At 46.8% G+C, this 13,275-nt stretch overlaps 1 protein-coding gene across 1 annotated transcript in view; it reads right to left on the minus strand.

Annotated features, from left to right (window-relative positions):
- Nucleotides 1-12,550: 12,550 nt before the first annotated feature.
- The window catches only part of CLDN15 (claudin 15), a 111,143-nt gene continuing 110,418 nt past the window's right edge, over nt 12,551-13,275 (minus strand). Inside the window, exon 5 of the mRNA XM_088481238.1 lies at nt 12,551-13,244. Within this exon, the coding sequence (XP_088337364.1) occupies nt 13,118-13,244 (127 nt within the window). The 3' untranslated portion in view covers nt 12,551-13,117. The remainder of the gene's footprint in view (nt 13,245-13,275) is intronic.

Consider the following 13,275-nt stretch of genomic DNA (forward strand, 5'->3'; position numbering starts at 1 on the left):
GTGTAGTGTAGTGCTGCTGTTGTCCACTACTTCAAAGTCCATAGGGGCTGGCTGTGTTGTGCTGTGCTGCTGTTGTTAATAGGGGCTGTGTCCACTACTTCAAAGTCCATAGGGGCTGGCTGGACTGTGTTGTGCAGTCAGTTCTCCATAGGGGCTGTGTCCACTCCAAAGTCCTGTGCAGTGTCCCAGTCCTAAAGGAGTGCTGTAGTGTTGTCCAGGGGGTGCTCTGTCCATCAGGGGTGCTCCCCCCAAGTGCTAAAAAAATAATATATTTTCTGTGTTTGTGAATTGTGTGCGCAGTAGCCGCACGTGCATCAACAAAGTAGTGCCAAGCGTGCGCCTGTGTTATAAGTAAAGGGCCGGCTGGCTTGACCGTTAAAGGTGCTGTAACCCCCGAAAGTACACTCCAGTCCAAACCAAAAAAAAAATTATTTTCTGTGTTTGTGAATTGTGTGCGCAGTAGCCGCACGTGCATCAACAAAGTAGTGCCAAGCGTGCGCCTGTGTCATAAGTAAAGGGCCGGCTGGCTTGACCGTTAAAGGGTGCTGTAACCCCCGAAAGTACACTCCAGTCCAAACCAAAAAAAAATTATTTTCTGTGTTTGTGAATTGTGTGCGCAGTAGCCGCACGTGCATCAACAAAGTAGTGCCAAGCGTGCGCCTGTGTCATAAGTAAAGGGCCGGCTGGCTTGACCGTTAAGGGTGCTGTAACCCCCGAAAGTACACTCCAGTCCAAACCTAAAAAAAAAATATTTTCTGTGTTTGTGAATTGTGTGCGCAGTAGCCGCACGTGCATCAACAAAGTAGTGCCAAGCGTGCGCCTGTGTCATAAGTAAAGGGCCGGCTGGCTTGACCGTTAAAGGGTGCTGTAACCCCCAAAGTACACTCCAGTCCAAACCAAAAAAAAATTATTTTCTGTGTTTGTGAATTGTGTGCGCAGTAGCCGCACGTGCATCAACAAAGTAGTGCCAAACGTGCGCCTGTGTCATAAGTAAAGGGCCGGCTGGCTTGACCGTTAAGGGTGCTGTAACCCCCGAAAGTACACTCCAGTCCAAACCAAAAAAAAAATAATTTTCTGTGTTTGTGAATTGTGTGCGCAGTAGCCGCACGTGCATCAACAAAGTAGTGCCAAGCGTGCGCCTGTGTCATAAGTAAAGGGCCGGCTGGCTTGACCGTTAAGGGTGCTGTAACCCCCGAAAGTACACTCCAGTCCAAACCAAAAAAAAAATTATTTTCTGTGTTTGTGAATTGTGTGCGCAGTAGCCGCACGTGCATCAACAAAGTAGTGCCAAGCGTGCGCCTGTGTCATAAGTAAAGGGCCGGCTGGCTTGACCGTTAAGGGTGCTGTAACCCCCGAAAGTACACTCCAGTCCAAACCTAAAAAAAAATTATTTTCTGTGTTTGTGAATTGTGTGCGCAGTAGCCGCACGTGCATCAACAAAGTAGTGCCAAGCGTGCGCCTGTGTCATAAGTAAAGGGCCGGCTGGCTTGACCGTTAAAGGGTGCTGTAACCCCCGAAAGTACACTCCAGTCCGAACCAAAAAAAAATTATTTTCTGTGTTTGTGAATTGTGTGCGCAGTAGCCGCACGTGCATCAACAAAGTAGTGCCAAGCGTGCGCCTGTGTCATAAGTAAAGGGCCGGCTGGCTTGACCGTTAAGGGTGCTGTAACCCCCGAAAGTACACTCCAGTCCAAACCAAAAAAAAAATATTTTCTGTGTTTGTGAATTGTGTGCGCAGTAGCCGCACGTGCATCAACAAAGTAGTGCCAAGCGTGCGCCTGTGTCATAAGTAAAGGGCCGGCTGGCTTGACCGTTAAGGGTGCTGTAACCCCCGAAAGTACACTCCAGTCCAAACCAAAAAAAAAATTATTTTCTGTGTTTGTGAATTGTGTGCACTGTGGCTGCACGTGCATCAACAAAGGAGCAGCGCCAAGCGTGCGCCTGTGTCCCATAAGTAAAGAGCCGGCTGGCTCATTTCTTAAAGGGTGGTGTAACCCACAAAGTGCACTACTCTCCAGCAAAAATAAAATAATATTTTCTGTGTTTGTGTGCGCTTTAGCCGCACGTATATATATCAATATAACATAAATGGAGGACCAAACTTTCTCCGATAAAAATAAAATAGGGAAAGATCAAGAACCTCTTCCTCCTAGTGCTGTTGCTGCTGCTGGGAGTTGTTCATCATCCCAGAGAGGAAGTAGGAACATCACTACTTTTACTAAACAATTGACCCTCCAACAGTCCCTAGCGATGAGGATGAAGTACGACAGCAGTCATCCTGAAGCAAAACGTATAACTGAGGCCTTGACTGCTATGTTGGTGTTAGACGTGCGTCCGGTATCCGACATTAGTGCAGTGGGATTTAGACAATTGATGGAGGTAGTGTGTCCTCGGTTCCAAATCCCGTCTAGATTCCACCTGCATCCTCAAAGCAGCAGCGACAAGCGTGCGTCTGTCTGTTAAAGGGTGGTGACACCCTCAAAGTGTGCTACACAAACAATTAAAATATTGTTCTTTTTTTTTCTGTCTTTGTGAATTGTGTGGGCTGTAGCCGCACCTGCATCCTTAAAGCAGCAGCGACAAGCGTGCGTCTGTCTGTTAAAGGGTGGTGACACCCTCAAAGTGTGCTACACAAACAATTAAAATATTGTTCTTTTTTCTGTCTTTGTGAATTGTGTGGGCTGTAGCCGCACCTGCATCCTTAAAGCAGCAGCGACAAGCGTGCGTCTGTCTGTTAAAGGGTGGTGACACCATCAAAGTGTGCTACACAAACAATTAAAATATTGTTCTTTTTTCTGTCTTTGTGAATTGTGTGGGCTGTAGCCGCACCTGCATCCTTAAAGCAGCAGCGACAAGCGTGCGTCTGTCTGTTAAAGGGTGGTGACACCCTCAAAGTGTGCTACACAAACAATTAAAATATTGTTCTTTTTTCTGTCTTTGTGAATTGTGTGGGCTGTAGCCGCACCTGCATCCTTAAAGCAGCAGCGACAAGCGTGCGTCTGTCTGTTAAAGGGTGGTGACACCCTCAAAGTGTGCTACACAAGCAATTAAAATATTGTTCTTTTTTCTGTCTTTGTGAATTGTGTGGGCTGTAGCCGCACCTGCATCCTTAAAGCAGCAGCGACAAGCGTGCGTCTGTCTGTTAAAGGGTGGTGACACCCTCAAAGTGTGCTACACAAACAATTAAAATATTGTTCTTTTTTTTTTGGTCTTTGTGAAATGTGTGGGCTGTAGCCGCACCTGCATCCTTAAAGCAGCAGCGACAAGCGTGCGTCTGTCTGTTAAAGGGTGGTGACACCCTCAAAGTGTTCTACACAAACAATTAAAATATTGTTCTTTTTTTTTTGGTCTTTGTGAAATGTGTGGGCTGTAGCCGCACCTGCATCCTTAAAGCAGCAGCGACAAGCGTGCGTCTGTCTGTTAAAGGGTGGTGTAACTCTCAAAGTGTTCCAAAAAATAAAAAACTATTTTTTTAATGTGTTTGTGACTTGTGTGCGATGTAGCCACACTTGCATCCTCAAAGCAGCAGCGACGAGCGTGCGTCTGTCTGTTAAAGGGTGGTGACACCCTCAAAGTGTGCTACACAAACAATTAAAATATTGTTCTTTTTTTTTTGGTCTTTGTGAAATGTGTGGGCTGTAGCCACACCTGCATCCTTAAAGCAGCAGCGACAAGCGTGCGTCTGTCTGTTAAAGGGTGGTGACACCCTCAAAGTGTGCTACACAAACAATTAAAATATTGTTCTTTTTTCTGTCTTTGTGAATTGTGTGGGCTGTAGCCGCACCTGCATCCTTAAAGCAGCAGCGACAAGCGTGCGTCTGTCTGTTAAAGGGTGGTGACACCCTCAAAGTGTTCTACACAAACAATTAAAATATTGTTCTTTTTTTTTCGGTGTTTGTGAAATGTGTGGGCTGTAGCCGCACCTGCATCCTTAAAGCAGCAGCGACAAGCGTGCGTCTGTCTGTTAAAGGGTGGTGTAACTCTCAAAGTGCTCCAAAAAATAAAAAACTATTTTTTTAATGTGTTTGTGACTTGTGTGCGATGTAGCCGCACCTGCATCCTTAAAGCAGCAGCGACAAGCGTGCGTCTGTCTGTTAAAGGGTGGTGACACCCTCAAAGTGTGCTACACAAACAATAAAAATATTCTTCTTCTTTTTTCTGTCTATGTGAATTGTGTTAGCTGTAGCCGCACCTGCATCCTTAAAGCAGCAGCGACAAGCGTGCGTCTGTCTGTTAAAGGGTGGTGACACCCTCAAAGTGTTCTACACAAACAATTAAAATATTGTTCTTTTTTTTTCGGTCTTTGTGAAATGTGTGGGCTGTAGCCGCACCTGCATCCTTAAAGCAGCAGCGACAAGCGTGCGTCTGTCTGTTAAAGGGTGGTGTAACTCTCAAAGTGTTCCAAAAAATAAAAAACTATTTTTTTAATGTGTTTGTGACTTGTGTGCGATGTAGCCACACTTGCATCCTCAAAGCAGCAGCGACAAGCGTGCGTCTGTCTGTTAAAGGGTGGTGACACCCTCAAAGTGTGCTACAGAAACAATTAAAATATTGTTCTTTTTTTTTCTGTCTATGTGAATTGTGTGGGCTGTAGCCGCACCTGCATCCTTAAAGCAGCAGCGACAAGCGTGCGTCTGTCTGTTAAAGGGTGGTGACACCTCAAAGTGTTCTACACAAACAATTAAAATATTCTTCTTCTTTTTTCTGTCTTTGTGAATTGTGTGGGCTGTAGCCGCACTTGCATCCTCAAAGCAGCAGCGACAAGCGTGCGTCTGTCTGTTAAAGGGTGGTGTAACCCTCAAAGTGTGCTCCACAAACAATAAAAATATTCTTTTTTTTTCTCTGTCTTTGTGAATTGTGTGGGCTGTAGCCGCACTTGAATCCTCAAAGCAGCAGCGACAAGCGTGCGTCTGTCTGTTAAAGGATTACATCGGTGACAGCATCCAAGTAGGCATGTCAGACAGTCCGTACCTGTACTGGCAGGAAAAAGAAGCAATTTGGAGGTCCCTGTACAAACTGGCTCTATTTTACCTGAGTTGCCCCCCCTCCAGTGTGTACTCCGAAAGAGTGTTTAGTGCAGCCGGGAACCTTGTCAGCGAAAGGCGTAGGAGGTTGCTTCCACAAAATGTGGAGAAGATGATGTTCATAAAATGAATTATCAACTCTTCCAGGGAGACCAGCCTCCAGAACGTACAGAGGGACCTGTGGTTCCAGCAGGGACGAATTAATACTCTGTGAGGATGAGGATGTACACACTGAAGAGGGTGAGGAATCGGTGGATGAGGAGGATGAGGATGACATCTTGCCTCCGTAGAGCCAGTTTGTGCAGGGACACATTAATTGCCAGCTTGTTTTGTGGGGGCCCAAACGAACCAATCATTTCAGCCACAGTTGTGTGGCAGACCCTGGCGCTGAAATGATTGATTTGTTAAAGTGTGCATGTCCTGTTTATACAACATAAGGGTGGGTGGGAGGGCCCAAGGACAATTCCATCTTGCACTTCTTTTTTTTCTTTGCATTATGTACAGTTTGGGGCCTAGTTTTTCTAACTGCCATCCTGTCTGCCACTGCAGTGTCACTCCTAGATGGGTCACGTGTTTGTGCCGCCCACTCGTGTCGCTTAGCATAGTCATCCAGCTACCTCGGTGCAACCTTTTGGACATGAAAACACTATTGTGAGGTGTGAGGTGTTCAGAATAGACTGGAAATGAGTGGAAATTAAGGTTATTGAGGTTAATAATAGCATAGGAGCAGAGAAACCAACAAATTCTGTGATTTTTAGCTGTTTTTATGCTTTTTTTAAAAAAAATACAGATCCAAAACCCAGAACCCAAAACACGGAAGGGTGGTTTTGGCAAAACCAATCCAGATCCAAAACACGAAGAAAGATCCAAAACCAAAACACAAAACACGAAAAGTGGCCGGTGCACACCCCTAATTCATATATGCCTTTTTAAGGATATTAAGGGTGAGGCTACGGTGTTCCCTCTTTCTGATCAATTAGTGGATCATTTAGAGGAGGCGTGGAAAAATCCAGGTAAACGGTTTCAGCCCCAGAGACGCTTAGCCGTGGCTTATCCGTTTGCGGTCAATTATTTTTCTAAGCGGGAATCCCCTACGCAAGTGGATTCACATGTCACACGCCTAGTCAAAAGTGCCACATTGCCTATGCCTTCGATGTCATCCTTGAAGGATGTCACTGACCGCAAGGTGGAGATCTGCCTCAAAGCCGTTTATTCCCTTGCAGGGAAGCATCCAGACCGGCTCTGACCGTGTGTTGGGTAGCCAGAGCTATGGAGAGCTGGGCGGATAATTTGGAGGCGTCTTTGGACTCTGACTGTTCAGCTGAACAGACCGAGTTGGTGGGCAATCTCCGAGACTCGGCCACTTACATTAATGAAGCGGCCTTATATATTTGTATGCTCACCTCTAGGATCTCCTCTGCAGCCGTGGCTGCTCGTCGCACCTTATGGTTGCGTTCTTGGAAAGCGGACGCGGATTCCAAAAAGGGATTAGAAGGTCTGGACAGGTACTATTTGGTCCAGATCTGGACAAAATTGTAGTTACGTTGGCAGCAGCAAAATCTGCATGTCTTCGGTCTGCAACGATTCTTTCTAGTGCTGGTGGGTCGTCCTTTTGGCCTCACAGGGCCCAAGGTAGGCCTAAAGTACAGTCCTGTCCACGGCAGGCTGGGGCCAAGAAATTGTCCAAGCCCAAGAATCAGGTCTGGAGTACCAGATGTCCGGCTCCTAGGTCAGATAACAAACCTGCGGCCTGACGGTCCAGGCCTCCTTTTGGGGGACCCCATAGTGGGGGGCACCTGCTTCAGTTCGCCCGGTGCTGGTCGCAGTGCATGTTCCAATTTCCCAGAGGGGCCTGGGTTTCTATTCCATTCTATTTTTGGTGCAGAAACCCAATGGGTCTTACCGTTCAATACTAAACCTAAAGGCCCTCAGCAAGTCCTTGAGGGTGCCTCTGTTTCGGATGGAGACCCTGCGGTCCATTATTCTGGGGACTACATGGTGTCATTGGACATCCAGGACGCTTACCTGCATGTCCCTATTTTTTTGCGCCATCAGCAGTTCCTCAGATTGGCAATCTGCAACGAACATTTCCTGTTCCGGGCACTGCCTTTTGGCCTGGTGACTGCTCCACGGGTATTCACCAAGGTCATGGCGGCTCTCCTGCGGACGCATGGAGTCCGACTGTTGCCTTATCTGGACGACCTCCTGTTGATAGCGGGGTCTCCAGAGTTTCTTTTACACAATCTGGATCTGACGATTGCGGTACTGCAACGTCACGGCTGGTTGACAAACTGGCAGAGGTCCACTCTCACCCCGTCTCAGAGGATCCTGCACCTCGGGGCCTTATTGGACTCCAGGCAGCAGTGGATCTTTGTGACGGAGGAAAAGATCCTTGCTTTGTAGTTGAGGGTGCGCAGTTGTCTGCAGTGTCGTCGAGTGTCGACACACTTGGCAAAGAGATTATTGGGCTCAATGGTGTCGGTATTCGACATGGTGGAGTACGCCCAATTTCACTCCAAACCTCTGCTGCTATTGATCCGGTCCAGATGGAATGGATTGCCTCAGTGTCTCAAGTCCCAGACGATGGGGCTCACTCCGGATGTTCGCCTGTCTCTAACCTGGTGTTTGCAGACGCCCGTTCTGGGTGGCGAACTGGGTCCTGTTAACAACGGACGCCAGTCTCCGGTGCTGGGGAGCTGTCACGGGTCCACACTTGTTTCAGGGCAGGTGGACTCGGGCGGTAGCGGAGCTTCCAATAAACATTCTGGAGCTCCATGCGGTGTCAAGAGCTCTCCAGCGGGCACAGCCGGTTCTCCAGAGTCACCCTGTGCAGGTCCCGTCGGACAACGCCACCACGGTGGCCTATTTAAACCAGCAAGGAGGAACCGGGAGAGTGGTCTTTATACCAGGACGTCTTTCGGAGTCTGGTGGACAAGTGGGGTCTTCCAGAGATAGACCTCATGGCGTCCCGGCACAACAACAAGTTGCCGGTGTACGGGTCTCGAACATGAGACGAAAAGGCGTCTCTGGTGTATGCCCTGTCCGTCTAGTAGATGTTCCAGTTTGCCTACCTTTTCCCTCCGTTTTCCCTTCTTCCGCGGGTATTACGGAAATTCAAATCAAGAAGGAGGTATGCTACTGTTGATAGCTTCCGAGTGGCCCAGACGGCACTGGTTCTCCGACCTCCAGAGTCTGTCAGTAGACGTTCCTCTGAGGTTACCATTACGACCGAATCTGCTGTCATAGGGTCCTTGTCTTCACCCGGACCTGACTCGGTGTGGCTGTTGAAACGGTCATGCTAAGGTCCAGAGGGTTTTTCTAGCTCCGTGGTGCAAACCATACTAAGAGCTTGTAAACCTTCCTCGGCAAGAATCTACCATCGTGTGTGGCATACTTTCTTCCGGTGATGTAGACCTAGAGGTTATTCCCTTAGGGAGTTCCGCCTGTCTAGGGTGTTGGCTTTCCTACAGGCTGGACTGGATCATGGGCTTCGCCTGGCTTCTCTGAAAGTGCAGGTGTCTGCCCTGTCAGTCTGGTTTCATCGTAGGATTGCTGCGCTCTCTGATGTGCACACCTTTATGCGAGGTGTTCTTCGCATTCAGCCACCTTTTGTTCCACCGGTGGCGCCTTGGAATTGGGCTGTGGTCCTGAGAGTTCTCTAGGGACCGCCGTTTGAACCACTGGACTCAGTGGACTTTAAATGGCTTACAGCTGAAACCATATTCCTTCTGGCCATTGCCTCGGCCAGACGGATGTCGGATTTAGGGGTTCTCTCTTGTAGACCCCCTTTTCTGAATTTTCATAGGAATAGGGCGGTGCTTCGCACTCGTCCGGGATTCCTTCCCGAAGTGGTATCCAGTTTTCACATCAATGAAGAAATTGTTGTGCCGGCTTTCAATTCACCTGAACTTTCAGTGGGTGACGCCACTTGGGATGTTGTGCGGGCATTGAGAATTTATGTTGATCGCACTTCTTCTTTTAGGAAGTCGGACGCCTTGTTTGTCCTCTATGGCTTCCGTAAAAAGGGTTGGCCTGCTTCAAAGTAGACTTTGGCAGGCTGGATTCGTATGGCAATTTCAGAAGCTTATCTTCATGAAGGTCTTCCAGTTCCCTCCTTGGTGAGGGCTCATTCCACTAGGTCTGTGGGTCCTTCGTTTGCAGCTAGACGTGGTGCCTCTGCAGTTCAGATCTGCAAGGCTGCTGTGTAGTCTTCTGTCAATACCTTTGTGAGGTATTACGCTTTTGACATCTTTGCCTCTCAGGATGCTTCCTTCGGGCGGCGGATTCTCCTCTCAGCACAGGAGCGTCCCCACCCTTAAAGGATACTGCTTTGGGACATCCCCAAGGTATCCTGTGGATACCCTATGGACCCTGAAGTAGAAAATATGAGATATGGTAAGAACTTACCCTTGTTATCTCTATTTCTACGAAGTCCATAGGGTTCCACAGGACTCCCGCCCTGTCGCACCTGTACTGCAGATGGGCTTTATTCTGGTCACCGTTTTTTCCGTCTCCCTATGGTGAGAATGTGATTCTTGTGAGTGTCCAGATTTTTTTTTTTTTTCTTCTCTCTCTTTCTTCTCCTCCTCCGGCCTATGGCTTGTGACGTAACTGAGATGCCTTGGCCCGGGGGCGGGGTATAGGAGAGGGACCCAGATGCATCCTGGGAGGCTGAAAACTTTAACTCTGTGGTGCCTGAAGACTGACGTCATCACCTATACCCCAAGGTATCCTGTGGAACCCTATGGACTTCGTAGAAATAGAGATAACAAGGGTAAGTTCTTACCATATCTCATATTATTTTGTTACTTCGTTCAGCGTCAATGGCTATTCGGTTTAGGCCAAATGCATGTTGGGCAGCCTGGCTGTAGGAATAATGGCTGCTCGAGGCTATGCTGTGCATCTACCTGTGGTATCAGGGGCATAACTAGCTCTTTGGGGGCCCCATAGCAAAGGTGCACACAGCCCCCCCCATGGTGGGGTTCAGTCGACAGAAAAAAAAAAAAATGTTTAAAAAAATCTATGTATATATATATATCCATATAAATGTATATATACATATAAATATATATATATATTTTTTTATTGAGCATATTATATTTATTAAGAAATTATAAATCACTTTCACTTTTCTAGAGTGCGCACAAGTGCTTCCAATTTGTCCCCGTTAATTAGTGTGCATGTGATACACTTGGCCCAATAGGAAGTAATGACAAAGTTGAGTTTGATTTTTTTTATTCGATTTTAATGCGGATTTGAGGTTCAATTTTGGAAGGGATTTCATAAACTGAACAAAGAATCCCTTCTTAAAGTCGACCAAAATCGAATGCAAAATTGAATATTAGTAAATGAGGGATCATTTGGCCAAATCGAAGTTTAATATATTTACCCCCTGGTCCTTTTTCAGCGGCTTTAGAACAATGGTTCAAATACCGGAGTTATTTGGTGGAAGATAGGAATCATTACAGACAATCAAATGACACGGGCCGGCCACGAGCCTACCCTTGTGATCCCTTAGAAGTAGGCCTTATGTTAACACCGTAAAAGATCAGGTCCCTAACGTTCTGAACAGACAAGGTCCACTGATATATTCTCCACCACTCATCCTGTGTGCGTGCGCAAAAGGTTCTGCCGATCCTCTTATATCAGGGACAGGTGTTCTGTCTTACAGTATATCGTGGAATCAGACAGTGAATGGGGGATACAGAGCGTTACATGGCTACCAGGCGACATCAGCATAAAAAAAGGGCCTAAATAATTTTATCAAAGATGAGCAATACAGGGATCTTCCTTCTGGTCTAGAAGAATGTATCGGTCGTTATAGCTTTAGATTCGCGCCCGACCAAATGACACAGGGACAAATCTATCAATTACCGGGATTCAGACCGTGATATTTCCGGCAATAAGAAATTATATACTACTGCTCAATTGTATCGTATACTACATGCAAGGACAGGGACCCCGAAAGGAGCCCGTCCCTGCGATGCGCCCGGAGTGAAGTGACCCCATCCCCACAGCGCAGCTGTGCGGCGGCCATTGCCGGGGAGGGTCTAACGGCATCTACAGATGGCTTTAGCTGCGGGAGACCAAACTCCAGAATGCAGGTGGGGAGTTTGGGGCGGTACACCTGTCAAATCGTAACGCAGGTGCCCTAAGGCGAGCTCTGGGAGGACAGAAACCTCCCGTTGAGCTGAAGCTAAATCTGACGGCTTCGCAGCCCAATCGCAGGCTAAGACACGCCCTGAAAACAGTCGCCAGCCCCCTGTTGCCGCCCACAATCGGCCCCTGCCTGTCAATAGCTTTGCAAATAATTCCTCACTGAGAGCAAAGGGAGGTGTGCGACTAGGACGCATATGCGCAGTCATTAAAACATGGGCCATTTGCGAAAACATCGACGTTCCGTCCATCTCTGAATCTGAGTCTAAAGCTCATTTCTTTGTTTTAATTAACTTTGGCTCCGAAAAAATGGCCGCCACTATGGCTCTTACCTGTTATTTGGCTCTAGGTTATTGTTCTTTTCTTACGCATATGCGCAGTCATTAAAACATGGGCCATTTGCGAAAACATCGATGTTACGTCCATCTCTGAATCTGAGTCTAAAGCTCATTTCTTTGTTTTAATTAACTTTGGCTCCGACAAAATGGCCGCCACTATGGCTCTTACCTGTTATTTGGCTCTAGGTTATTGTTCTTTCTTACGTATTGGCTGGACTATTTCTCTGTGTCTATAGAGAAAGGAAAAAAAAAAAGGTGAGAGTAGCTTACCTGTCCTCAGGCAGGAGAGCGGAACTGCGCGGGCTGTGATAGGTGCTGGAATGAGCGCTACGTTCGGTGTGTTTAGAAGCGTAGGAGCAGGAACTCTTTGATTGTATGTGCCTATTGATTGGGCCAACAACTGTGCTCACTTGTGGGACTGTCCCTCACAGTAGGTGACACCTGCTAAATTGTTGGGGGTCTCACAGTTGGTGACACCTGCTAAATTATAGGATGAACGTGAAGACCTCTTGTTGATGTAACCATCACATGGGTTGAAGCTGTGGAATAGTCGTCACTCTTCAAATGATATCAAACAATACTTTAATTTTTTAGATTGCATTCAACTGTTAATACTTGGAATAATTATCGACAACCATTAAGACAGGTTTTTACAAAAACAGACAATGCAAAACAAAAAGGGCGCACAAATTTAAGACACAAATGATCATTTTGGCAGGTGTGTCCCATTCCTTGTGGAAAGCCACCCAGGGTCCGTGACTCGCAGTTCACGTGTTCTCCGCTGACAGAGTCCTACACGCTCGCCAACCGTTGACATGTTGTTGCACATGGAAGTGACCGCCGTGAAACAATTTCCACGCCGTTCCCTGGAGGACAGCCAGGACGATCCCATAATTCATGGGTTGTCTTTCATTCGGTAAGCTTTCCAACAAGTCCCTTAAGCTCCTTTCGCAAATCCGACACTTGCACGATTCATATATATAAATGTCTTTTCCACCGGTATTTCTGCAGTAACAATGGCGGAATCCGATATCCTTCGATTATTTACCCAGTAGACGCGGAGTCTATAAAAAAAGCTGCGTTAGCGCAATAAAATGCACAGGAATACAAAGCCGTTTTTATTTTTCAATACATTAAAAAAATAATAAATCTTAAAAGTAATTTTCTTCGGTAGAAACTGTAGATATAAAACGTTCTACGTGGAAACTGAGCGAGTTGAGGAATGTCCCCAACGTAGGACCTTTCGTATGAAGTTCTTCCTGAAGACTTGTAGAACTGGAGCGGGTCTGGGTCACTCGTGATTGGACATTATAGACTTTAGGATAAAAGTAACATAAAAGCGATTTTCCTGTAAAAGCTCAAAATTAATTTGCCAACACCAAAAAGATCAAGATTTCCATGAAGAAGAAAAAAAAAACAACAATATATTATTCTCTGATGTCCAGTGTTTGGAAAGTGCAGCGAGGCGCCAAGTCCTGGCCAATGAAAATGCTGACGGACCATTGTTGAAAACGTTAGACAGAAGCTTGTTATGGATGGAGGGTGCGTGATGGCGTGCTGTGACCGGGATGCACAATGTGTGTTCTTCCATGTATAGTCCTACACGTATGCATTCTTGCCGTATTTGGAGATACTGTTACTGGATTCGTAACGCGGGAGAGCGGTTTGAGGTGCTGCCTTAGCGGCAGATGGTGAATTCGCTGACCGGTAATTATAGGTGTAGTTACTGTAAGATATATGAAATAAAACAATTAGAA

Source organism: Taudactylus pleione, unplaced genomic scaffold, assembly GCF_031769625.1.
Source record: "Taudactylus pleione unplaced genomic scaffold, aTauple2 ptg000268l, whole genome shotgun sequence".
Taxonomy (NCBI): Eukaryota; Metazoa; Chordata; class Amphibia; order Anura; family Myobatrachidae; genus Taudactylus; species Taudactylus pleione.